Consider the following 25,321-nt stretch of genomic DNA (forward strand, 5'->3'; position numbering starts at 1 on the left):
AGACAAGGGTACCCACTTTCACCACTCTTATTCAACATCGTACTGGAGGTTTTGGCCAGAGCTATTTGGCAGGAAAAAGAAATAAAAGGAATCCAAATAGGCAATGAAGAAGTGAAACTCTCGCTGTTTGCAGATGACATGATCTTATACATAGAAAACCCCAAAGAATCCATAGAAAAACTATTAGAAACAATCAACAACTACAGCAAAGTTGCAGGGTATAAAATCAACATACATAAATCAGTAGCATTTCTATATGCTAACAGTGAACTAACAGAAAAAGATCTCAAGAACTCAATCCCATTCACGATCGCAACAAAAAGAATAAAATACCTTGGGATAAATTTAACCAAGGACGTGAAAGATCTATACAACGAAAACTACAAGACCTTCTTGAAAGAAACTGACGATGACACAGAGATGGAAAGACATTCCATGCACATGGATTGGAAGAATAAACATAGTTAAAATGTCCATACTACCTAAAGCAATCTACAGATTCACCGCTATCCCAATCAGAATCCCAATGTCATTCTTTACAGAAATTGAACAAAGAATCCAAAAATTCATATGGGGCAAAAAAAGACCCCGAATTGCTAAAGCAATCCTGAGAAAGAAGAACAAAGCTGGAGGCATCACAATCCCTGACTTCAAAACATACTACAAAGCCACAGTAATCAAAACAGCATGGTACTGGTACAAAAACAGATGCACAGATCAATGGAACAGACTTGAAAGCCCAGAAATAAAACCACACATCTATGGACAGCTAATCTTTGACAAAGGAGCTGAGGGCATACAATGGAGGAAAGAAAGTCTCTTCAACAAACGGTGCTGGGAAAACTGGACAGCCACATGTAAAAGAATGAAAATCAACCATTCTTTTTCACCATTTACTAAAATAAACTCTAAATGGATCAAAGACCTAAAGATCTGGCCTGAAACAATAAGTCTTCTAGAAGAGAATATCGGCAGCACACTCTTTCACATCAGCTTCAAAAGAATCTTTTCGGGCACCATAACCCCTCACATGAGGGAAACAATAGAAAGAATAAACAAATGAGACTTCATCAGGCTAAAGAGCTTCTTCAAGGCAAGGGAAAACAGGATTGAAACAAAAAAACAGCCCACTAATTGGGAAAAAATATTCACAAGTTATTTATCCGACAAAGGGTTAATCTCCATAATATACAAAGAACTCACACAACTCAACAATAAAAAATCAAATAACCCAATTACAAAATGGGCAGGGGACATGAACAGACATTTCTCCAAAGAAGATATACAGATGGCCAATAGACACATGAAAAGATGCTCATCATCACTAACCATCAGGGAAATGCAAATCAAAACTACACTAAGATATCACCTTACACCTGTTAGAATGGCAAAAATATCCAAAACCAAAAGTGACAGACGTTGGAGAGGCTGTGGAGAAAAGGGAACCCTCATACACTGTTGGCGGGAATGCAAACTGGTGCAGCCACTATGGAAAACAGTATGGAGATTCCCCCAAAAAGTTAAGAATAGAAATACCTTATGATCCAGCCATCCCACTGCTGCGGATATATCCTAAGAACCTGAAATCAGCAATTCCAGAAGTTCCATGCACCCCTATCTTCATTGCAGCATTATTTACAATAGCTGTCATAGAACCAACCTACGTGCCCAGCAACTGATGAGTGGATAAAGAAGTTGTGGTGTATATATATACAATGGAATACTACTCAGCCATAAAAAAGGACAAAGTCGTCCCATTCACAACAACATGGATAGACCTTGAGAGTATTATGTTGAGAGAAATAAGCCAGACAGAGAAAGACGAACTCTGTATGACTCCACTCATAGGTGGTAGTTAACATATGGACAAAGAGAACTGATTGATGGTTGCCAGGGGACAGGGGGGTGGGGGGAGGGCACTAGGGGTTAAGTGGTGTGCCTACAACATGACTAATAATAATGTACAACTGTAATTTCACAAGGATGTTAACTTTTATAACTTTAATAAAAAAATTTGCAAATCATATATCTGATAAGAGACATATCTAGAATATTTAAAGAACTTTTACAATTCAATAATAAAAACATAAGCAATCCAGTTCAAAAGCGGGCAAAGGCTCTAAATAGACATGTCTCCAAAGAAGATATACAAATGACCAATACGCACAGAAAAGATGCTTGACATCATTAGTCATTATGGAAATGCAAATCAAAACCACAATGAAATACCACTAGGTGACTACAATGAAAAAGATAGAGAATGATAAGTGTCAACAAGAATCTGGAGAAATTGGAACACTCATAACTTGATGGTTGGAATGTAAAATGGTGCAGCTGCTTTGGAAAACAGTGTGGCAGTTCCTCAAAAAATTAAACATAGAGTTATATATGACCCAGCACGTCCACTCCTGGGTATATACCCAATAGAACTGAAAACAAGTGCACACAAAAACTTGTACACAAATATTCATAACAGCAATATTGATAACACTCAAAAAACCGAAACAGGCCATATGTCCATCACATGATGCAAGGATTAAAAAATGTGGTATATCCACACAATGAACTATTATTCAATCATAAAAAGGAATAAAATGCTGATACATGCTACAACATGGATAAGCTTTTTTTTTTTTTAAAGATTTTATTTATTTTTTCCTTTCACCCCCCAAAGCCCCCGGGTACATAGTTGTGTGTGCTTCTACTTGTGGCATGTGGGACGCCGCCTCAGCATGGCTTGATGAGCAGTACCGTGTCCGCACCCAGGATTGAAACCAGCGAAACCCTGGGCCACCGAAGCGGAACATGCGAACTTAACCACTCGGCCATGGGGCCCGCCCCTGGATAAGCTTTTAAAACATTATGGTAAGTGAAAGAAGCCAGACATGAAAGGCCATGTATTGTATGACTCCATTTATATGAAATGTCCAGAATATGAAATCCACAGAGACAGAAAGCAGACTAGTGGTTGCCAGGAGGCTGGGAGGAAACGGGAATGGAGAGTGACTCCCAATGGGGATGGGAGTTTATTTTTGTGATGATAAAAATGTTCTGGAAACAGATAGTGGTGATGGCTGAAAACTTTGTGAATATGCTAAAAAACTACTGAATTTTACACTTTAAAAAGGAAATAAGTAAAATAAAAAACAACAAAAATGGTAACACTGACCTATCAGGCCATTGGCTACTGAACCTGGAAGTCAAATTGCCAGCTCCAGAGCAAACAAAATAAAGTTCAATCCACCATCCAAGGTGTACACCAGCAAGACAAATACTGATACACAGTTTATTCTCCTATCAAGATAACACACATCCAGGGGCCGGCCCAGTGGCATAGTGGCCCAGGCAACGGGAGCAACCTCTGGGCCAGTTTCCTTTCCTAATAAGTAAAATAAAACTAGGTCCCCAAAGTGAGGTCAAGCTTTTCTCCTTGAGCACCAAGAGAACGGACAGACCCTCCTGAATTTGAAGAGCACCAGCCTAGGTAACGTCAGGAAGGAGCCATGCGCTCAGCTGTAGAGCAGCTGAGCCCAGGCCTGGGGGTGGGCGTTGGGGGGCAGCATCAGTTCCACTCTGGGAACTGCAGCTCACCCTGGCTTCTCCCTCTTACTCCAAAAAACTAGGAAAGAAAAAAAGTAGGAGAGAAGTGAGATTCCACACCTGGTAGTTTTAACTTAGAATAAAGTATTTATTAATCCAGTTCTCCTTCTCTTGCCATAATACAACAGCAGGGCACAGATGGCCTGACACATCAGCGTGAAGTTGCCAGAAAGCCCCACCAGTCACAGACTGCAATGTGACTGGCTTTTGTTAGGCCAACAGGACTACAATTGCAGTATGGTTTCAAGTCCATACAGGCTGCAGACCAACTCCAGGGTCTCCAGCACCTGCCAAGGCTCCCTGGGTGGGCCCAGGAGCGTGAGAATCCACAGTACTGTGCAGATGTATTGAGAACGCTCCGGGCAGGCCACTGCTGCGGGGTACTGCCCCTTGCAGACGCCGGAGCTGTCCACCCCCAAGGCTGCTCGCTCAGAGGCCTGCTTCCCTTGGGAGCATCTATCTCCCTTTGGGTGACAATCAGAAGGCTGCACACCCAGATCAGCCTGGGTGTAAGAAGTCCCCACATGCCACCTGAGCCTGAGCAGCCATTGTTGTCTTTCCAGCTGGTCCATCCAGTCAACTGATGCTACTGCTGCTTGTGTGGAAGGGCCTCCCTGGTTGGCGGGAGCTTCCTGTGGATCAGGGTGAGTCCGCAGAGGATGAGGAACACTCCTCCCCACCACAAGACCTCCTGGTACTCTCCATACAACACAAAGCCCAGGAAGGCCTGCGGGACAGAGACAGCTGTGAGGCTGGGTGCACATGTGCCCAGAGGACTCGACCACCTCACCTCCCTGTGGCTGTCTGCCCTTCCAGGGCAGGAGGAAAGGGCTAGAGCCGGAAGTCTTGAGTTTGAAACCCAGCTGCCACCTTCAGCAAGTCACTCTATCCATTTCCATCTCACCTGGAGAAGCGGGGAGGGTACCTTCCTCACAGCACTGGATCCCAGGAAAGTGCATGAGAAAGACCAACAGAGGCCAGCAGCTAGGCCCAGCGCTCAGCCGGTGCCTGCTGTTCCCAGATTCGAGCTGGCATACCAACTCCTCCCTCCCTCGGTGCAGGACCGACTGGGCTCAGCCCCAGCTGGCTGACCTCAGCTACCAGAAGGAAGAAGCCCGACCCTCCACCTCTCATGCTGGAGCTCACAGACCCCCGGGAGATAGCTGGGTTGCACAGGCACTGCAGAGCGAGGGCTCCAGCCTGGAGGGGCAAGAAGCAGGTGGGTTTTTTCATAGTTGGCCTTCATCCCATCCAACCTGAGAATTCCTCCAAGTTTCAGAGATTAGAGGAGCAACCACCATGGGTCAAGCCACAGCCCACCCTCTGCTTCTGTCCCTGTCCTTTCTCCTATCCGGGAAAGCAGGGGTTGCCCAAGGACAACCCACTCAAAACCCTCCCAGAACCCAGGTTCGAGACAGGGGGGCTGTACCCTCAGGATACTCACCGAGCTGAGGATGTTTGAAAACGTCACCGTGACAGACGCAATGGCTGAAGACATAGAGAAACTGAGGCCCCGGCTAAAGAACGTCCACATCAGAGAATTGGTGGTCCCCATCGCAAGAATGCCTAAGACGCAGAAGCCCATGCTCACCTGCAGGAGAAGGTGTCACTGCGGCCACGCCCAGCCCAGCAGCACGGCCAGGGTCATGGCCACTGGCAGTCGGGCCCTGACTGAGACCCACCCCAGCCTGGGGCTCCTCAGAGCTTTCCCGAGCAGGATTTCACTTTGCCCTCAGTGGGCAGCACACCCATTTCACAGCTGCAACAAACTCAGAGAAAACACTTATTTGGCTATCTTGCTGGCCATGTAACCTTGGGCAGAAGTTAAATGCTAACCCATAACCAGTATTTTTTACTGAACACCAGTTCCTTATAGGTCCTGCAGTGACCAATGGTTGAAGCTCAGTCCCACACGGCCACGTAGTTGTCATTCGTTATTCAGTAACGAGTAAAGCAGGGCCAGATCCTCACTTCCCGGGATCAGCTAACGCATGAATTATAGTTGTCTCCTCCCATCCTGTGCAGGCTACAGCGCACTCAGGCCAGTCCCACTGGGCAGTCCTGAGCTCTTACTCTGTGCCAGGCCCTGTGCTAAGTGTTTTAAACTACATTCTCACTTATTCCTTAGCTTCACTTTACAAGAAGAACCTGACGCATTAAGCAACTGCCTAAAAGTGCCACCACAGCTGGTGGGAGCCACCAGCATTCCAATCCAGGCACTGTGGCTCCACGCTCTTAACCAGGACACAGGCCTGCCTGGGGAGGACACCACCTGGCATCACTGGAGGACTGGCAGATTTCCTTGTTTTTTAAAGGGGAGAGCCTTGAGAGAAGGGAGGATCTTTGGAGGCCTCCTACATAAAGGATATGCAGACCCCCTTGCTTGGTGTTGAGTTAGGAACCTGCCTGCAGACAGAGGGGCTTCCTCTGGGGGTTGTGCCCATCTTAACATCATTCTCTTATTTCTAACAGTTTTCCAGCAGCTGAATACACAGTATCTTGAGGAAGGGGTGTCTTCATATAATTTCCCCAAAAGCATTATGCCAGTGCAGCCTGCTTATACAAAGGTTATGAAGGCCTGGTGCACAACTAGAAAACCTCATGGTTCACAGAGCGGCTCATCTTACTTTGGACCACTTACTCCAAGAAGTACATCCAACAGGATATTAACCTCAAGCATGGAAGCTCCCACTGGATTAGCCCTAAATAGACTTAAATTTAAAAAATCAGCCTGTCCACTGTCCAGGTCAGGGTCTACGGAAACCTCGCTAGCAAGCAGAAGCTGGCCTCTGACTGGCAATGGGAGAGGCAAAGAGGTACACCTTAGCAGACGGGGGGCGGCAGTTTAGGAGTTCTGAGCATCAGGGGAATGTCCAGAACGTTTCTCTCAGTTTCCCCTTATCGCTAGGGCCCAAACTCTCAAGTTTCCTGGCAGCAGGGTAGACCAGTTAAATCACAGTTAATTACAGAGTGAAGAGATGGGCGACAGGCTTCTCACCTCAAGAGTCACATGGAGAGAAACGTTCAGGCACAAGGGGCTTAAAATGATAGGTAGAGAGAGGAGGCAGGAGGTGTTCCGCTTCCCCGAGAGCGAACTAGCCCAATCGGAGGACAGATTTCAGGTCCCTGGCGAGGGAAGAGGCCTGTCCCCGACGTCTCTTACCGCCTACCCTGGACGAGCGAGGGACCTGACTCAGAGTCCAGGGACGCTCTCCCGCCCCGGCTGACTGCAGCGCCCGGCGGAGGCCTGCGTCCCCAGCCCCGCCCGCCCCCCGCCCCCGCTCCCGCCCCCGCCGCGGCGCCCGGGCTCGACCTCGCTGCCGAAGGCCAGCTTCGCGGAGGCGGCGGCCAGGGCCCCGAAGGCGCCGGCGCACAGGCAGTTGAGCACGCCCCAGAGGCGGCGCCGCATCGCGCCGGCCCGGAGCTGCGGCGGCAGTTCGGCGGCGGCGGCGGCGGGGTAAGCGACCGAGCGCACGGCGCCGGCGGGGGTCCGCGACCTCTCGGCCATGCTGCCCCCGCCGCCTGTCCCAGCGCCAGCCCTTCCCGCCACCCGCACGGCCGAGCGCCAGCGATTGCGCGGCGGCCTCACGTGACGCGACGCTCACGTGGGCAGGGAGGCCGGTGCGCGCTGCGCTAGAGCCCCAGGGGGCGGGGCGTGCGGGCAGGCGGACCTGTGGGCAGGCGGGGCGTGCGGGCAGGCGGGGCGTGCGGGCAGGCGGGGCGTGCGGGCGTGCGGGCAGGCGGGCAGGCGGGCGTGCGGGCAGGCGGGGCGTGCGGGCGTGCGGGCAGGCGGGGCGTGCGGGCGTGCGGGCGTGCGGGCAGGCGGGGCGTGCGGGCGTGCGGGCAGGCGGGCAGGCGGGCGTGCGGGCAGGCGGGGCGTGCGGGCGTGCGGGCAGGCGGGCGTGCGGGCAGGCGGGGCGTGCGGGCGTGCGGGCAGGCGGGCAGGCGGGGCGCGCGGGCGTGCGGGCAGGCGGGCAGGCGGGGCAGGCGGGCCGGGCGGGGTCCCCCGCTGCCTCCTGCGGGCGCTGGCGGCCTTCGCCGTCAGGGTTAGGTTTACCCGGGAGTTTGTGCCGATGTCTGAGGCCGGGACTGTGCTACTGTGGTTGCTGGTGTAGAATAACTATTCATAGCGTAGCAGTCAGTTTCGGCCCTTGCCACTCGGTGCGGTCCAGCATCTGCTTCCCCTAGGAGTTTGTTAAAAACGCTGAATGACAGGCCCTGCCCTACAGCCATTGAATCAGAATCTGCATTTTAACAAGATCCCTAGGAAAGTCAGCTGCACCTTCCCGTTTGAGGAGCGCAAAGTGGAGAGACGCTTCCGCAGAGGGCGCTACATACCTCCAGACTCAGCGAGAAGGCAAGCTCCCGTTAGGGCTTCTGACAGATTAAAAGACCCAGGTGGATACACGCTCAGTTTAGGACATTTAGAAATTATGGTTGGAAGAAAATGTGTCATCCATAATCATTCCACTCAGATGATGCAGATTAACGTTACAGTCATGCGCTCCTTGGGTCAACGGTGGACCACATATACAATAGTGGTCCCATAGAGTTATAATGCAGATGAAAAATTCCTATGGCCTGTTGAGGTTGCAGCTGTCCTGATGTCACAGCTCAAGGCATTACTCACATGTTTGTGATGATGCTGGTGTAAACAAACCTAGTGCACGGCCAGTTGTATAAAAGTACAGCACATACGATTATGTACAGTTCACAACACTTGATAATGATCACAAATGACTATCTTACTGGTTTATATAGTTACTATACCATACTTTTTATAATTATTTTAGAGTGTAGTCTTTCTACTTATGAAAAAAATTTGCTGTGAAACAGTCCGTCATGTTATGCCAGTAACAACCTCATACATCTTGTGTTTATCACCACCTCTGGATTGCATCATTTTCTCTTGTGCTGCATTTAATCTCAGGTTCTTTTGTTCATCATGGCTGCTAACTGTACAAAATCTGCTGGTAGTGTTGCCAGTAAGAGCCCACATTGAGTGACTGACCTGGAAACGAAATTGAAAGTGATTAAGGACTTTGAAGGTGGAAAATCTGTGATGGTTATTGCTCGCTAATGAGGTGTGTCGCATTCCACCATAGCTACCATCTTGAAGGACAAGATCAGAGTGATGGAGCTGTTAGAGGATCTCCTTTGTTGAAGGCAGCGAGATTAACCAAAATTCAGGAAGGGCCTCTGTCAGACACGGAGAAACATCTAATGACCTGGATTAAAGACCAAACACAAAGTGTATCCCGCTCAGCACCATGATGATCATGGTTTGTGATGTTGAAAGAGAAGGCTGGACCCGGCTACAACGTTGAATTTACTGCTGGCTCCGGGTGGTTTCAGTGATTCAAGAACCGTTATTCGTCACGTAATGTGAGAGTGGGTGGGGGGTCTGCGAGTGCTGATGTGAAGGCAGCTGAAGAACTTTTGGAAACTAGATAAGCTGATTGAGGAGGAAAATTACTTGCCAGAGGAAACATTCAGTATGGATGAAACCTCCCTATTCTGGAAACAGATGCTTAAGCATGGTCCTTTCATCCATAAGGAGGCCAAGTCAATGCCAGGTTTCAAGGCTTTTAAGGACAGGATAACAGCCTTGCTGGGGGCAATGTTGCAGGCTACAAATTGAGACCCTTTGTGATCTGGCACAGTGAGAACCCCAGGGCCTTCAAGCATATCAGTGGGCACACAATGCCAGTGTACCACAGCAGCAATAAGAAGTCTTGGATGACCCAGCTCCTCTTCCAAGATGCCTTCCTGAATTACTATGCCAGTGAAATGGGGAAGTACCGCTTAGCGAATAACATGCCTTTTGAGATTTTGCTTATTGTTGCTAATGCTCCCAAACATCCTCCTTTTATTGGTGATCTTCATCCCAATATCAAAGCAGTGCTGCTCCCTTCAAACACCACCTCTTGGATCCAACCAATGAATCAAGGAGTTATAGCAGCTTTTCAGTCCTACTACCTGAGCAGGACTTTTGCCCAGGTTATTGCTGCAACTGAGGAAGACACTGATGCAATTCTGGAAGGATTGCAACATGTATGACTGCATCAAGAACCTTGCTTGGGCTGGCGTGATGTCACCAAGGAGAGTATGGGTGGCATCTGGAAGAAGACACTCAGGAAGATCATCCATGACTTCAAAGGGTTTGACAAGAATGAGGAGGTTGAAAAATCAACCAGGCAGTGCCTGAGATGGCAGACAACTAACCTGGGTGTGGATGAGGATGACACTGAGGAGCTCCTGGAGGTGGTTCCTGAGGAAATGACTAATGAGGAGTTGTTGGAACTAGAACAGGAACGCACAGCTGAAGGAGAGGCAAGAGAGAAGGAAAATGCAGGAGAAAAGAACTCCCAAGAAAACTCACAGTGAAGGGTTTATTAGAAGCTTTTTCAGACCTCAACAAGCTCCTTAAAAAGTGTGAAAGCGTGGGGGCTGGCCCCGTGGCCGAGTGGTTAAGTTCGCGCGCTCTGCTGCAGGCGGCCCAGTGTTTCGTTGGTTCGAATCCTGGGCGCGGACATGGCACTACTCGTCAAACCACGCTGAGGCAGCATCCCACATTCCACAACTAGAAGGACCCACAACGAAGAATGCACAACTGTGTACCGGGGGGCTTTGGGGAGAAAAAGGAAAAAAAAAAAATCTTAAAAAAAAAAAAAGTGTGAAAGCGTGGACCCCAACATCGAAAGGTTTTCGTTAATAGAGAGGAATGTTCATGTGCATTTCTGCTTACAAGCAAATCTATGTTGAAAAACAGACACAGACCAAACAAACCACAATGGACATAGTTCTGAAAAGAGTGACCCCTCCTCAACAAGAGCCTCAGGCAGGTCCTTCAGGAGGTATTCCAGAGGAACGCATTGTTATCATAGGAGAGGACAGCTCCATGCGTGTTATTGCCCCTGAAGACTTCCCAGTGGATCGAGATGTGGAGGTGGAAGACAGTGATACTGAGGATACTGACCCTGTGTAGGTCTAGGCTAATGTCTGTCTTTGTGTCTCAGTTTTAAACAAAAAAGTTTAAAAAGTAAAAAAAAAAAAATTTAAATAGAAAAAAGCTTATAGAATAAGGATATAAAGAAAGAAAATATTTGATAGCTGTACAATGTTTATGTTTTAAGCTAAGTGCTACTACAAGAGTCAAAAGTTAAAAAAATTAAGTTTATCAAGTTACAGTAAGCTAAGGATAATTTATTATTGAAGAAAGAAAATTATTTTTTATAAATTTAGTGTAGCCTAAGTGTCCAGTGTTTGTAAAGTCCACAGCAGTGTCCAGTAACGTCCCAGGCTCTCACGTTCACTCAGCACTCGCTCACTGACTCCCCAGAGCAACGCCCAGTCCTGCAGGCTCCTTCCGTGGTAAGCGCCCTATGCAGGTGTACCATTTTTCATCTTTTATGCTGTATTTTTAATGTAGCTTTTCTGTGTTTAGACACACAGGTACTGCTGTGTTACAGCTGCCTACAGTGTTCAGTACAGTAACATGCTGTACAGGTTTGTAGCCCGGGAGCAATAGACTATGCCACATACCTGGGTGTGTAGTAGGCTATTCCATCTAGGTTTGTGTACACTTGCGGATGTTCACACAACCTCAAAATAGCCTAATGATGCATTTCTCACAACGTGTCCCCATCGTTAAGTGATGCATGACTGCACTTCTAATTTCCTATGAAATATGTCTAAGAATGTTTAAAATGCTTTCGTTTAGAAAATAGTACACATCTTTGAAAATAAAGTGCTGTTGAAGTGTATAAAGAAATACTTCCACTCTCTAGGAAAATCATTGTTATTAGAGTACTTTTTCTCTATGCATATTTAGTTTTATATATAGCACATGTTAAAAAATAGTTTATATAATGTGTATGGAACGTTTTAAAAACATGATTTCACGGTGAACACACCATTCAGCAGCATTCTTTTTTCCATTGGGGAAGTTTCTGTTGTAGTCCTTCCTTGCCACCCTCTCTCACAGAGTGGTTCTGTGGTTCAAATAAAAATGGATAACCCTGGGGCCGGCTCGGTGGCACAGCGGTTAAGTGCGCACATTCCGCTTCGGCAGCCCAGGGTTCCCCGGTTCGGCTCCCGGCTGCGGACATGGCACTGCTTGACAAGCCATGCTGTGGTAGGCATCCCACATATAAAGTAGAGGAAGATGGGCACGGATTTGAGCTCAGGGCCAGCCATCCTCAGCAAAAAGAGGAGGATTGGCAGCAGATGTTAGCTGAGGACTAATCTTCCTCAAAAAAAAAAGATAACCCTGGTAACTCCTGTGTGGTACAAACTGCCCCATTTTGCAAGTGAGGATCAGAGAGGCACCATGCCACTGAACAAAAAGCTGTGTGAGCCCCGGCTCAAAGAGGATCCCCTCCAGAAGCTCTTATGTTATGTGGAACCTACAGGAAATCAGGCGGTCTTCCCTCCAGAAGCTCTTATGTTACGTGGAACCTACAGGAAATCAGGCTGTCTTCCACTTGATCAACTCTGCGTGCTTTAAAGAATATAAAACACGTTTTCTTAAAACAAATGTTGTCTCTACTAGCACTAGAGGTTGAGCATCTCAGAGCCACATCCTGTGAAACGCAGTCTTGGCCACTCCCCTACCTTCACACCAGTCCTGTGGTCATGTGTCTCCCTGCCAGCCTGCCAGCCCCCTGAGGGCAGGGACAGATTTCTGTCTCCTGTAGGTCCTTGATGCCCAGCACAGGTCCTTGTTCTGGTCGTGATGGTTCAATTGACACCATCCTTGGCCACTCTGCTGGGAAGAGACTTCTGCCTCCTAGACAAAAGCTCTCGTGTGCACACTATCACCTGCTAGGAATCTTGTTAAAATGAAGATTCTGACTTGGGTCTGGAGGTGGATGGAGTGTCTGCACAGCTAACAGGCTCCCAGGTGGTGCCAGTGCTGCAGGTGGAGGACCCCGCGGAACAGTGAGCCAGCCTCTGATGGACTGCTGCCTTCAGTGCACTCACAAGCCTTGCAACATACTTGCCTCCCTGTCAGGGCAGAAGCCATGCGTGTTTTCTCTTTCTTTGTTCCTGCCAGGGCTGAAGACTGTGACCAACTCATGTCCTTGCTACAAATACTTGATTGAACAGACTATGGTATGATTAAAAGATAAATACAATAAAACTTAAAAACTTACTAACAGCAACATGATGCAAATAGAGCATCCTGCCCTGGGACAGCGTGGAGAGGAATGAATACCTCGACTCAGTTATTAAAAAGGCAATTATTTATTTACTTATTTAATTTATTTATTTTGAGGAAGATTAGCTCTGAGCTAACATCTGCAATCCTCCTCTTTTTGCTGGGGAAGACAGGCCTTGAGCTAACATCGTGCCTATTTGTCTCTACTTTATATGTGGGACGCCTACCACAGCACGACTTGCTGAGCAGTGCCATGTCCGCACCCGGGATCTGAACCAGTGAACCCCGGGCCACCAAAGTGGAACGTGCACATTTAACCGCTGCGCCACCGGGCCAGCCCCTAAAAAAGCAATTAAAACAAACCTCGGAGATGGCTTACAGGCAAAAGATGCCTCACAAGTTCTGGGTGACCCATTCAAACTCTCCCTCACCTTTAAGGGCTAGAAGTCACAAATGTAAGAGGTCCTAGGGGTCAAGGAGGGAATTTAAATGAGTGAGGCCCCTGGGGTTAGACAGTAGGGACAGGTGGGGCCTGTGATGACCTAGGGAGTGAAAGTCTTGTCTATTGCTCTCTCTCCAACCTTACCTCTGTTTCTTCCTCTGTCTTCTTTTTTCACCCTGTGTCCATGTCTCTGCCCCTTATTTGTTCTGTCCCATTAAACAAATGAGCACATATTCTGGGCCAGGGCCTGTTCCAGACAGCAGAGTTGCCAGGATGACTGAGTCCTGCACTCCTTTGGGTTCTGACTTTTTGCAAAAATCTCACTTCTAACTCCCTGTCCTGAGCTGGCCTAAGGCTTTATGTCCTTACCATGAGTGATGTTACAGGTTGAATTGTGTCCCCAAAGAGATATGTTAACCTCTTAATTCCCAACACCTATGAATTTGACCTTATTTGGAAATGCAGTCACTGCAGATGCAATCAAAGTAAGATGATTAGAGTGGGCCCTAATCTGACTAGTGTCCTTATAAGAAGAGACAGAGACATAGAGGAGAATGCCTTGTGACCACAGAGGCAGAGATTGGAGTGATGCATCTTCAAGCCAAGGAACGCCAAGGATTGCTGGCAACACCACAACTAAGAGGCACAGAACAGATTCTCCCCTGGAGCCCTCAGAGAATGGCCAGCCTTGCCAACACTTTGATTTTGGACTTCTGGCCTCTAGAATTGTGAGAGAATAAGTTCCTGGTTTCTGTGTGTGTGTGTGAAGAAGATTGGCTCTGAGCTAAGATCCATGCCAATCTTCCTGTATTTTATATGTGGGATGCTGCCACAGCATGGCTTGATGAGGGGCATGTAGGTCTGTGCATGGGATCCAAACCTGCAAACCCCAGGCCACAGAAGGGGAGCACATGAACTTAACCACTGTGCCACTGGGCCGGCCCCACATCCCTGTTGTTTTAAGCCACTCAGGTTGCGGCAATTTGTTGGGGCAGCCCTAGGAAACTCATAGAAGCGATGAGACCCAAGCCTCTTTATTACCAGCTTCAGTACTCCACTTCCTCCCCCCTCCAAGGCAGTCAGTGTCTACTCTCTACCTTACACTGAATTTTAGCTCTTTTTCTGTTTCTGGCTCTTAGGGATTTATTATATTATTGAGAGTTCAACTATGCATTAGTTTTTAAAAATTGTTTTCCTTCAGCTTTATTGAGGTATAATTTACAAACCATAACATTAACTCATTTTGAATATAGTTGAATTTTTATTACATTTAGAGTTGTACAACCATCACTACAAACCAGTCACATCAAAAAGTCCCCTCATGCCCACATGGTCATTCCCACTCTCATCCCTAGCCCCAAGCAACCAATGATTTGCTTTCTATAATTTTGCCTTTTCTGGACATTTCACATACATGGAGTCATATAATATGTGGCCTTTTGGGTTTGGCCTCTTTTGCTTAGCATTTTTTTTTTTTTTTGAGGTTCATTCATGTTGTAGCTTCTATCAGTTTATCTCTTTCTTATTGCCCAGTAGTATTCCATAATACATAAAAAGTGTTCTGTATCATTAGTCATTAGGAAAGTGTGATATACCACTATACATCCACTAGGATGGCTATAGTAAGAAAATCTGACAATGACAAGTGTTGGTGAAGATGTGGAGAAATTGGAACACACTGCTGGACGGAACGTAAAATGGTGTAGCCAGCACGTCTGGAAAACAGGCAATGTCTTAAAAAGTTAGAGATGCGCTTACCAGATGACCCAGCTATTCCACTCCTAGGTATCTACTCAAGAGATAGGAAGCAGATGTCTGTACCAAGACTTATACACCAATATTACAGCAGCATTATCCATAATTGCCCCAAATTGCCAATGGTTCAAATGTCCATCAAATCCACACAATGGAACCCTAGTCACAATAAAAAGGAAGGAAATGTGGATACACAGAAGTTCCCTGAGGGCAGGCGTCTGTGTGCTTTGTACACTAAGGACCGGGGCCTGGCATACAGTAGGTGCTCATTAAGTGTAAGGTGAATGAACAATGCAAACCACTGGATTAAACTGTTTATTTTTAAAAGATTTTATTACATTTTGAAAAATGGCCATATTTACAGTCATAAAAAATGCTCATGAGAAAACTTAAAGTAGGAATACAAAAATAATCTCTATTAACAAGTTTGCTTTTTATACATGCTGCGCAGGCAGTCATTAACCTCACTGCGAGCTGTGAAACCACTCCATACTGTTCGAGCTTCTGACGGAAGACTCAGAGATTATAGCAGGACCTAAGGAAAAAATTATCTGGCCAACGTCCACCGTAAACTTTAGCTACAGGCTTTTATTTTAAAAAGACGAAAGGTTTTCCCAGTTTTTACGGTTCATTTAAAGCCTTGAAATGAGGTGGTAACGCCTAAGAGCAGACTGCTGACTGCCGCAGGGTGCAGACGGGCGCAGAACGTGCGTCAGGAACTTGAAGGCCAGCACCCCCACCACAGCCACGGTAAATCATCACGGTCCTTAACTCAGCTCTACAAGGGAGCAGGGAGGGCTTACTTTCATAAGAGGGAAAAAAGTCTCCAAACAACGTGATGCCTGGGTAGTTGAGCAGGATCCTTACGATTCATTCTTTTTCTTTTCCTTTAAAGATGCATTTTCAGCAAGCAATTTTTCTCTCTCCTGGTAATTTCAAAAAAAAAAAAAAAGGAAAAGGAAAAAATTAAGACTCCAAGTCTTTCAGAAAAGTATTCTTGGCATTCATTAAGTTTATATTTCTAGTTAAGACTACAATTTTCAATTTGTAAAATACTTAACATTAAATAGGAATCTGATGTGTACGATAACTGACTGAATTATGCTTGGAATGGCAATGACTGAATTTTTTTTGAATGCAGGAAGTTCCCTGAAGAAAGCAGTTAAGTGATTCAATAATTAAATTAAATTTTAATTAATCATTTTAAAACCAGAGTGAGTTTATTCAGAATAATTTCCAGAGCTTACCTCGGCAAGTCTGACATTTTCCTTCTTCAGCCGCACCACGTAGTGAATCTTCTGATGTATGTTTTGGTGACCCACCAACTTCCCGTTTTCCTCAGCGAGATACTCCACCTGCTTCCGCAACATTTCCATCTCCTGCAGGTACATCAATCCAGGAGGGGAAAATGAGCTGCTTTTAATTTTTCTTTTAAAATAACATTATTTCATGCCTTCCAAGAGCACAGGGAATGAGAGAAGAGCCCAGGTTCTCAGCTTTGGGGACCACACATCTCTGCATATGGTAGAGCCGCTCGGAACCACAGGACACCCCATCACAGACCTGAGCGTCGTGCTGATTGGGTTCTATTAATTCACACATCCTAAGTAAATGAAAATCCAACACACAAATGCACCTGCAGTGTTCTCTCCTTTTCTTCATAAAATTCTTCCAGTTTTGATCTCAGTTGTTCCTTTTCTTGAAATGCTTTAGACTCCAAAGTTCGGGTTCGCTCGACCTCCTCAGTCATTCTAAGGTGGTCTGCCTCCTTGTGCTGAAGGGCGCTCTGCACTTCTTCTAGACTGTAACAGTAGATATCACTTTACGGTCTTCCAAAGGGACAGAATTACAACACAGTACTCAAATCAATCTCTTTCCCCCAAGCCCAGGATTTGGATCTAAGAGGATCGCTAACATTCAGTCCTCCGCTCCACAGCACAGAAGACAGCAAGAGCTGCATACATGCTTTTTTGTAGTTCTTTTACCCAAGATTTTCATTTTGGAAAAGTACTCAAACCATTTTTAAAGATTGGCAGCCGAGCTAACAACTGTTGCCAAACTTTTTTTTTTTTTGCCTGCTTTTTTCTCCCCAAATCCCCCCAGTACATAGTTCTATATTTTAGTTGTGGGTCCCTCTAGTTGTGGCATACGGGACACTGCCTCAGCATGGCTTGATGAGCGTGTGCCATATCTGCACCCGGGATCTGAACCAGCAAAACCGTGGACCGCTGAAGTGGAGCGCGCAAACTTAACCACTCGGCCACAGGGCTGGCCCCCATTTTTTAAATAATAAAAGTTTAAAATGGAAACTTTTAGATTCAGCCCGCTTGGAGCAAATGTAACAAGTATTATAGTCTGCATGATTTATGCATGAGCCTCAGGGGGCCTCAAGTTTTAAACAAGAGGAAACCAGGAGTCATGAAAAGAGAAACCTGGTCAGTTATATTGTTCTCACTGTCCACAAGGAGAAAAGTCATCCACTTCTTCAGAGAAACTAAGCTTTTCCTGGCACTTATCTCTTTAAGTTCTTTTTTTAGAGTGGCTTCATGTGAGGAACCATTTTGGCAAGTGGTATTTAGGAAAATAATTTTGTAAACATCTATTACATTCACATATGACTGCAGAGGGAGAGAAGTTAGTTACCTTGTGGATGAAATAAGAACTTCTTCTGTTAAAAGAGAATAAAGAAAAGATCAAGAAGAACTTGAATTATAAAATAGTGCACTTACTCTGCTTTCATTTTCAGCATTTCTTCAATTAATTTATTCTATAATAAGATAAAAAAAGGAGAAAGATTTAGGCTTAAGTTCTTAACATTGCTAAAAAAAGATTGAAAGTAACCAGTCCACTCTCCTTCATGGTAATAAAATCAATTAAACCAACATCCTTTTCCACAATCCCAGCTACACATACATAAAGGGGGTACCTATTTACAAGACTTCAAGTACTGTGCCCTCTAAGGCCTCAAATAGGCACTTGGTACTTGCTTCTAAATGGAGAATTCTGTGGGTATCCTGAGCAGTAGGCTTACCAGCTAGGCATGAGGACAAATTCAGTCTTAATTCTCAGCTATGTCTAAATGCTGATGGTGAATATCAAACTTAACAGCGGGAATACAGAAAAGGCAGAAATTTCAATAGTAAAATGGTTTCTAAAATATATCATCATAAATGCTAACTATAAAAGCATTTCTCAGACAAAAGAAATTGCAAGTATTATGTAAAAAAAATTATCATACTTTAGCAAGTCTTTCTTTGATAATTTCTTCTTGCTCATTCTTCAGCTGCTGATGGTCTGGATGATTCTGTTCACTGCACAGAATAGGGAGGGAGGATGGGGAAAGACTGTCAAGTACAGACAAGTATCAATTTCATATCTATTATATGCAGCAATGCCAAGTTGTGCAGAGAAAAGCTAACTCTGTGGTGATTAGGTCAAGTTAGCAGTTGATAAATGTGATCAACACATGGGGATAAAATAAGGCACCTCCTCAGAATTCAGGATTCCTCTCATACCAAAGTGAGATGAGAAAAACCAGGAAATCTAATCAAGGCCCAGTTGAAAGTAAAATGAAATAGAAACAGTCAAGAGTGGTACCATCTGAAGATCAAATGTGAGTAAAAGGGGGCTGAGAGAAGGGCAGTCCAGGGGCCTGGTATGAACGTGATCAGCTGGGAGGGGGCATCTTTGGGGGCGGGGAGGGTTCCTTAGGCTGGCCTGGCCCGTGGAGCCCCTGACATCCCCTCTGCTTGGATTTCATAGTCAGTGGCAATTTTCTGATGATATTCTGGCTTCCCATGTATGCTGACACGATGTATGCTGGTGGTTGGATTCCCCAACCACCAGATATAAATCTCTTCATGGAAAAGGAATGCTCCTCTATATAAAGGAAATTACATTCTGGATGATATATCTGTATCATGTGAATTTGATTAATGTGAGTCCATCTCTGTGAGCCTGACCAGGTCAAGATAATAAATTGAGTTTCTGTGGGCAGCCCCTGGACCAGGAGACATGCCCCTAGGAGAAGCTGCCTGAATGCTGTAGGCTTCTCTAGGAATCTCTCTCTCACTGGTGAGTAAAAGATTGTTTCTTGAAGGAAAATAGAAGCTATGTAGTTTCTTTCATTTAATGGATCTGGTAACCTAGACAAAAATGGTAATGAGATCTCAATGAGGAAAACACCTAAAATCATTATGGAAGATGTGTTTTCTGTGCTCTAATCTAGGGGTGAGTAAATTTTTTCTGTCAAGAACCAGATAGGAAACATTCTAGGCTTTGGGAACCAACTGGTCTCTGTCACAACTATTCAACTTGGCTGTTGTGATGCAAAAGCAGCCATAGCAGTATTTAAATAGAGGGACAGGACTATGCTCAATAAACTTTATTTACCAAACAGGCTGTGGGCTGGATGGGACCTCAGGGCTACAGTATTCTCCTACTCCAACCTTTCATGAAGAAGGTTCTGTATGGCTCCTCATCTAAGGCACACAAGGCTATGAAATACAGTGTTTTTAATTGTGGTTTTATAAATGATCGAGAAGCATTCTATGTTCCATGCTCAAACTAACTCTTGATGAAACGCAATATACTAAGTAGAATGCTTCTCTTTAATATGACTGGATGGAGCATATGGAAACTAGGTGAGCAGACTGTGGGCCACCTGCATCAGAATCACCCAGAAGGGGCAGTGAAATCCCTAGAAGGGGATGCCATTACAATGAGCGTCTCCAATGCTAACACTTGAGGAGAACCGTGTAGGAAGAGATTTTTAGCACAGCCCCAGTACCAGCCTCCAGGAACCGCTGTCTCATTTGGGTCTTGGACAGTGCTGCTCAGGGCTGCTTCTGGACAGGGATGGGGAGCTGCAGGGGTGGGCACGCATCTGTCAAAGACCTTCTGGCAACAGTCGAACAGCAGACACCCCTAATCTGGGCAGTTGAATTCAGTAAGGGCCTCCATCCCTTTGATTCACTTGACCTTACTGCGCAATTTTACAGCCCCCTCATACCCCATCCCTCGGAAGGTTAATAGGCAGGATGATAATTCAACCTTGTCATACTTAATAACTACCATTTATTGACTCTCCTCTGCCAAACACTAACCAGCATTTTATACACATTATTTTTGGCCTTTAAAACACCTTGTGAGAGAGCTATCATTTTCCTCATTTTATTGCTAAGGAAACTGAGGCACTAAGAGGTTATAAAGTGTGTCCAAAACCACACAACTTTCAAGGGTCAGAGGCAGGACATAGCCTGGGTGTGGTTGCCCCTGACACTATGCTGTGCCATTAGAAAATACAATTAGAAAATTGCCTTAGCTGAAGCCAAAACACACAAACACACACACAGAGGCACCCAACCCCAAGGGAACACTCCTCTATAAAGCTCCTGCCCAGCTCTCCCTAGCCCGTGAGTCACGAAGCAAAAGCAACCAGCAGGGAGTTCTCCCTTTTCCTGCAGGACCTCTCGAACTTTGTCTTGCTGATGTATTTGCTCCCCCACCCCAACCTCAAACAGAATTAGACAGTTTGGTTCAAGTATTTCACGTGTTTCAACTTCACTCAATAACTCTACAACAATGCAAAGGTTAACAGAGTAGGCAAGACCATGAATACCTTATTCTCCCAGCCTGGAACAAGCAACACCCTCATCAGACCTGATTCAAAAGCAACTGACGAGCTTCTCCTGGGTTAGTGGGAAACATCAGACACACTGTGAAACCAATTCCAACCTCGCTCACTTAACTCTACCCAGGCAGGCCAAGCTTTAGCCCAGGGAGTTCTGGTGGCTCTTTCTCACCTGTTGTCCTTTTGTCTTTTAACATCATCCAGCTGACCTTGCAGGAGCCAGTTTTTCTCTCTTAGCTGCTCAGCTTCCTGGCGTAGGTTTTCCATTTCACACAACTGCTCCTAATAACAAATCAAATCATGTCTTTTCAGAAAACACATTACAGTAGGCATTATTTTGCTCCCCAAGGCCATAACTGAGACAGGCATTCCTCTTTGAAGCTCCTCCTATGCACAGAACACTGCACTGGGGATCACTGGATAAAAAGTAGACTACTATATGTGAAACTCTTGGGGGCCTGGAACCGTGCTTCATTTTCCTATCCACAGCATCTTAAACATAGTCTCTTATCAGTTACCGCAAAACTCATTAAATTCCTTTTTGAGAAAAGATGACAAAAAGTCCGTACTTTGGCAAATGTTCTGTTTGATTCTATTTAACAGATTCTAATTAAAAAAAACAAACAAACTGATGTACCACAGCCCATCTCTCAAAATACTTAATTGGATTTTAACTTGAAAATCATGAGCATAACCATCCAGAAGAAATAAATACCTGTCTGCAAGGAGAGTCCTTTTTGATTTACTTCTACTTGTGTGCTGCTTGATTTCTTTTAACCTGACCCAATTTCTTCTAAGTACCAAGATCACGCCAATTTGGATGACAGCTACACTCCAGAGACAGCAGCATACTGAGAGCTGCCCTACATAAAAAGGCCAGGAATGATCCCCTCCGTGAGAAACAAAGCTGAAGAGTGATAGCATCTTCACATACTTCCCGTCACTTGGTTAGAGTAAGCTAATTTTGTTCCTAAACAAAAACTCACTGCAGAGCAATGACCTCATAGGCAAAAAGGTACCTTCTATGGGGCCTAACGTCCTCCCTACCCACCCCACACACACCTACACGTCACCTACCCAAGCACGCTTCCACACGTCTCTCACCCCTAAATGCTACTAAACATACTCTCCCCACACACAAACACCATACCCTCAAGTAGCTGGATAAAAAAAACTAGAAGGAAGTTTAAAGAAATGGCAAACAAGAGAAACGTATTTCTAACTATCATAGACCAAAGCAAATCTAATATACAAAAAATGCCTAAAAATCGTTGAGAAAAAGTCCAACAATAGAAAAATGAGTGAAGGATATAGTTCATAGAAACAGAAAAACAAAAGATGCTCAACCTTACTCCTAATAAGAAAAATATAAATTTAAAATTACAATGAGATAACATGCTTTAGCTATTAAATTGGTAAAGATCTAAAAGTCAAACAGCACTGTGATGAGAGGAACTGGTGCAGCCTATATGATATGATACCATCACATAAAAACAGATGGAGTGGGGAGACAATGCTTACAAACTTGCTTATAAACGCACCGAAAATTTCTAAAAAGATAAATAGGAAACTGACTACACAGGGAGCCTCCACGGACAGCAAACCAGGTAACTTAGAGTCAAAGGTGACAGGAAGACTTTTCTCTGTCTGCCCTTGAATTGTGCACCTTCTGAATTTTGTATCCTCAGTAACCATGAAAGATACTGATTATTTTAAAACATTAAATTTATTGGAAAAAATTACCCAGTTACCTTCATTCTGAGGATTTCAGCATTTTTGACTCCTCTGTCTTCACTTAACTTTGTTACAAGACGCTGCAAAGAAATCTTAGAGGCTCTTCCATCTTCTATCTCTTGTTCTTGTGTTTCCAGGAGTTTTGCCAAATGTGTTTGAAAATGAGGTGGTGTTTTAGGGCTCTAAAATAAAATCAAATTTCATCCAATACCTGATTAAGTGACGTTATAAAGGTTTCATTTTAAATGTAGATGTCAAGCATAGAGAAAACAGTCAGGCTATTTAGCTTGTTATTCTAATTCTTGTCTACGTAAAACAAATAAAACACTGGTACCTTTTTATCAAGTAAAAACCAGAAAAGTTAGTGACAATCTTTTTCTATAAAAAGACAGAGCTATGGTCTTAGTAATTTCCAAACTTTTATCTCACACAAAATGAGAAGTACCTGGGGATACTCAGCAGCAGAGTCCATCACATGTTCTAGCTGCTTCATTTTGAAATTATATTCATTCTTTTTCTGTTCTACTTCCTCTTTCTTTTGGTTTAGCTGGGAAAATCGAACAGATGTAAGGTTACAAGTTAGAAAATAAAATGGGACATACAGTCCAATGAGAACAATCTTCCCAAGGCATGTGGAAATAGGCTTTTTACATTATTTTTTCAGGACTTGATTAATAATTTGAAAAGCGGTAAGATATTAAAACAAAACTGTAGCAATTTTTAAAGTAATAAACTGTAAAATCTGGGGTTGCCATTTGTGTCTGTCTACCTTAGTTGCTACTATAACTCTCTCACCTCCCTTTCCCTCACAAATTTATTTACACTTAAAAAAAGAACTTTCCTTTTAAGCTTCACAAGTAATCAAAGGGTCTTTCAAGGAAAATTACAAAATATAAAACAGCAGCCAAAAATAGGATAAAAATCAGCCATAATCTTACTGCAGTGGTTAGAACTTGCTGGCACATGTCAAGGGTCGAGGGTGGGCAAGAAGACAGCCAAGCACGTCTAAGCCCACAGTGCTGCTGCCCAGCTCCGGAAGATTGATTACCTAGGCGCCCCGTTAGCTCACCTTTCTGTATATACAGAGTTAGCCTCGGCAGGACGTCATGACGACCTCGACAACCATGCAGTCCTCCTGGCCACCCCCCGGCCCCATCCTGAGCGACAACCCCCTGCATCTCACCTCATGCTGAAGTTCCTGGATGAGGGCCTCCTTCCTGGCCACCTCCTCCTGGGCAGACTGCAGCAGCCCCAAGTGCTTTTCTGAGGCCTGGGTGAGCGTGTTCAGCTGCTCAGTGGCATGAGCCAGGTCCTCACAGAGCATATCCCTCTGTGAGGGGACAATCCCCACAAAGGACAATTTAATTGTGGTACTCCAATAAGGATTTGCAAATCATTACTATGTTCAATTATGAAAAGGTTAAGAAAACTTTAAGAATTTCTTTTTGCTTTTGTTCTACTCGATTCCAAGACAAACCAAGCAGTTAATATTTAAGTGAACAGGTCTAGAGATAAACATAGTAAATTCATATAGATATCCCAATTGAAGTTTAATTGCATTCCCCTCACCTCCAGGATCTCAAAACTGATCTCTTTCCTTGGGAGGACTTGAGGTACAGGTCTGTAGCTTGCCTGCTGTCTCACCAACTGACTTTAGTCCTTTATGCATTGGAAGGTAAACAGCTATAAAGATGAGTACCCCTCAGCTAGTTGGGGAGGGGCTGGGCAGTTCAACAGACTGCGATACCTAGTTACAGGCCACCAAAGTTTAAGGGGGCTAGCTTGATGGAAAGCAGCAGAGAAAAATAGCAGTCCTGTAGGTTGCATATGTAATCCCTACCAATTTTGAGCAGAATCTGCTTACCCTAACTCTCCAAATATGCATGTATATATGCATATACATAGTAATGCATACAATTATATATACATTAATAATACAATATTATATATACATCACAGATACAATAATATGTGTGTGTATATATACATATATTCTTGATGTGCTTTCCCATGTACTCACTCTTTTATTGCATCATTTTCATTGGGTGGGCTCTGTTTCATCTGATGGATGCACCACAATTTAACATATCACTAAATATTCTTGTTGATTTTAATTTTTTACTATTATATGCATTTTATACTCATATCTAGATTATTACTTGAGGCGAAATTTCTAAAAGTGCAAACTCAAAGCGTATACAAAAACTTTAAAGCTATGTGTTACCAGACCACCTCCCCAAAGGCTGAGCTTAAACCTCACCAGAAGTTTGAGTAATCACCCTTCTCTGTACATCTTCCTTGAGTCTTAATATTTACCAGTTGTGAGATCAAAAAATAGCTCTTATTTTAGTTTGCATTTCTTTGATCCCAAAGAAGTTTCCAGCCACTATATTGCTCCTTTGGGGAACTACTCATGCACCTTCTTATGTCCATTTTCCACCAGTGGTGCCTCTGTCCTTTCTTGCATCTTCTGACTCATAAGAGCTCTTCTGTGTATTAAGGTGATGATCCCTTTGTTATCAGTTGTAAATATTTTCCCCATGTCTATTGTTAGTCTTATTTTTGTTTTTAATATTGTATAATCTTTCTCTATGGTTTCTAACCTTAACTATCAAGACTTTTTTCAAAGGGCCACTCAATTTCAAGATTAAATATGTATTTGTATTTTCTAATACTTCATGATTTCATCATTTATACAGGACTCTAATCCATCTAGAACTTGTTTTCGTTTTGGTAATAGCTAGATTTCCCTTTTTTACTCTGGCAAAAGGCAGTGTGGAACTGAATTCTTAGTCCACATTTTATACTTTGTGGCTTTTGTGGACTAACTTTTCAATTGGCCTCCTAAAAATATTCCTGGCTAACACGTATTAAGCACCTACAAGGTGCGAGGCAGTGTTCCAAGCACCTTCCATGTATTACCTCATTTCATCTTCACAACATCTTAAGGCAGTACTGTTATCTCTACTTTAGAGTTATGACAAATGAGGCAGAG

The 25,321-nt window shown here is 44.6% G+C and overlaps 2 protein-coding genes across 4 annotated transcripts in view; both read right to left on the reverse strand.

Annotated features, from left to right (window-relative positions):
• Positions 1-1,986: 1,986 nt before the first annotated feature.
• Positions 1,987-7,404, reverse strand: TMEM42 (transmembrane protein 42). The gene is made up of 3 exons (XM_070575638.1): positions 6,914-7,404; positions 5,045-5,191; positions 1,987-4,327 (listed from the first exon to the last, which is right to left on the reverse strand). The coding sequence occupies exons 1-3, from the start codon at positions 7,106-7,108 to the stop codon at positions 4,187-4,189; spliced, it is 483 nt and encodes a 160-aa protein (XP_070431739.1). The 5' UTR covers positions 7,109-7,404; the 3' UTR covers positions 1,987-4,186.
• Positions 7,405-14,630: 7,226 nt separating this feature from the next.
• The window catches only part of KIF15 (kinesin family member 15), a 61,192-nt gene continuing 50,501 nt past the window's right edge, over positions 14,631-25,321 (reverse strand). For all 3 annotated transcript variants that reach the window (XM_070575642.1, XM_070575641.1, XM_070575643.1), the window contains exons 27-35: positions 23,510-23,656; positions 22,772-22,873; positions 22,344-22,508; positions 20,765-20,874; positions 18,199-18,271; positions 17,690-17,727; positions 16,597-16,762; positions 16,208-16,339; positions 14,631-15,886 (exon numbers count right to left, since the gene is read on the reverse strand). In XM_070575642.1, the coding sequence (XP_070431743.1) occupies positions 15,824-15,886; positions 16,208-16,339; positions 16,597-16,762; positions 17,690-17,727; positions 18,199-18,271; positions 20,765-20,874; positions 22,344-22,508; positions 22,772-22,873; positions 23,510-23,656 (996 nt within the window). In that variant the 3' untranslated portion in view covers positions 14,631-15,823. The remainder of the gene's footprint in view (positions 15,887-16,207; positions 16,340-16,596; positions 16,763-17,689; positions 17,728-18,198; positions 18,272-20,764; positions 20,875-22,343; positions 22,509-22,771; positions 22,874-23,509; positions 23,657-25,321) is intronic.

The sequence above is a fragment of the Equus przewalskii genome, chromosome 15 (assembly GCF_037783145.1).
Source record: "Equus przewalskii isolate Varuska chromosome 15, EquPr2, whole genome shotgun sequence".
Classification (NCBI taxonomy): domain Eukaryota; kingdom Metazoa; phylum Chordata; class Mammalia; order Perissodactyla; family Equidae; genus Equus; species Equus przewalskii.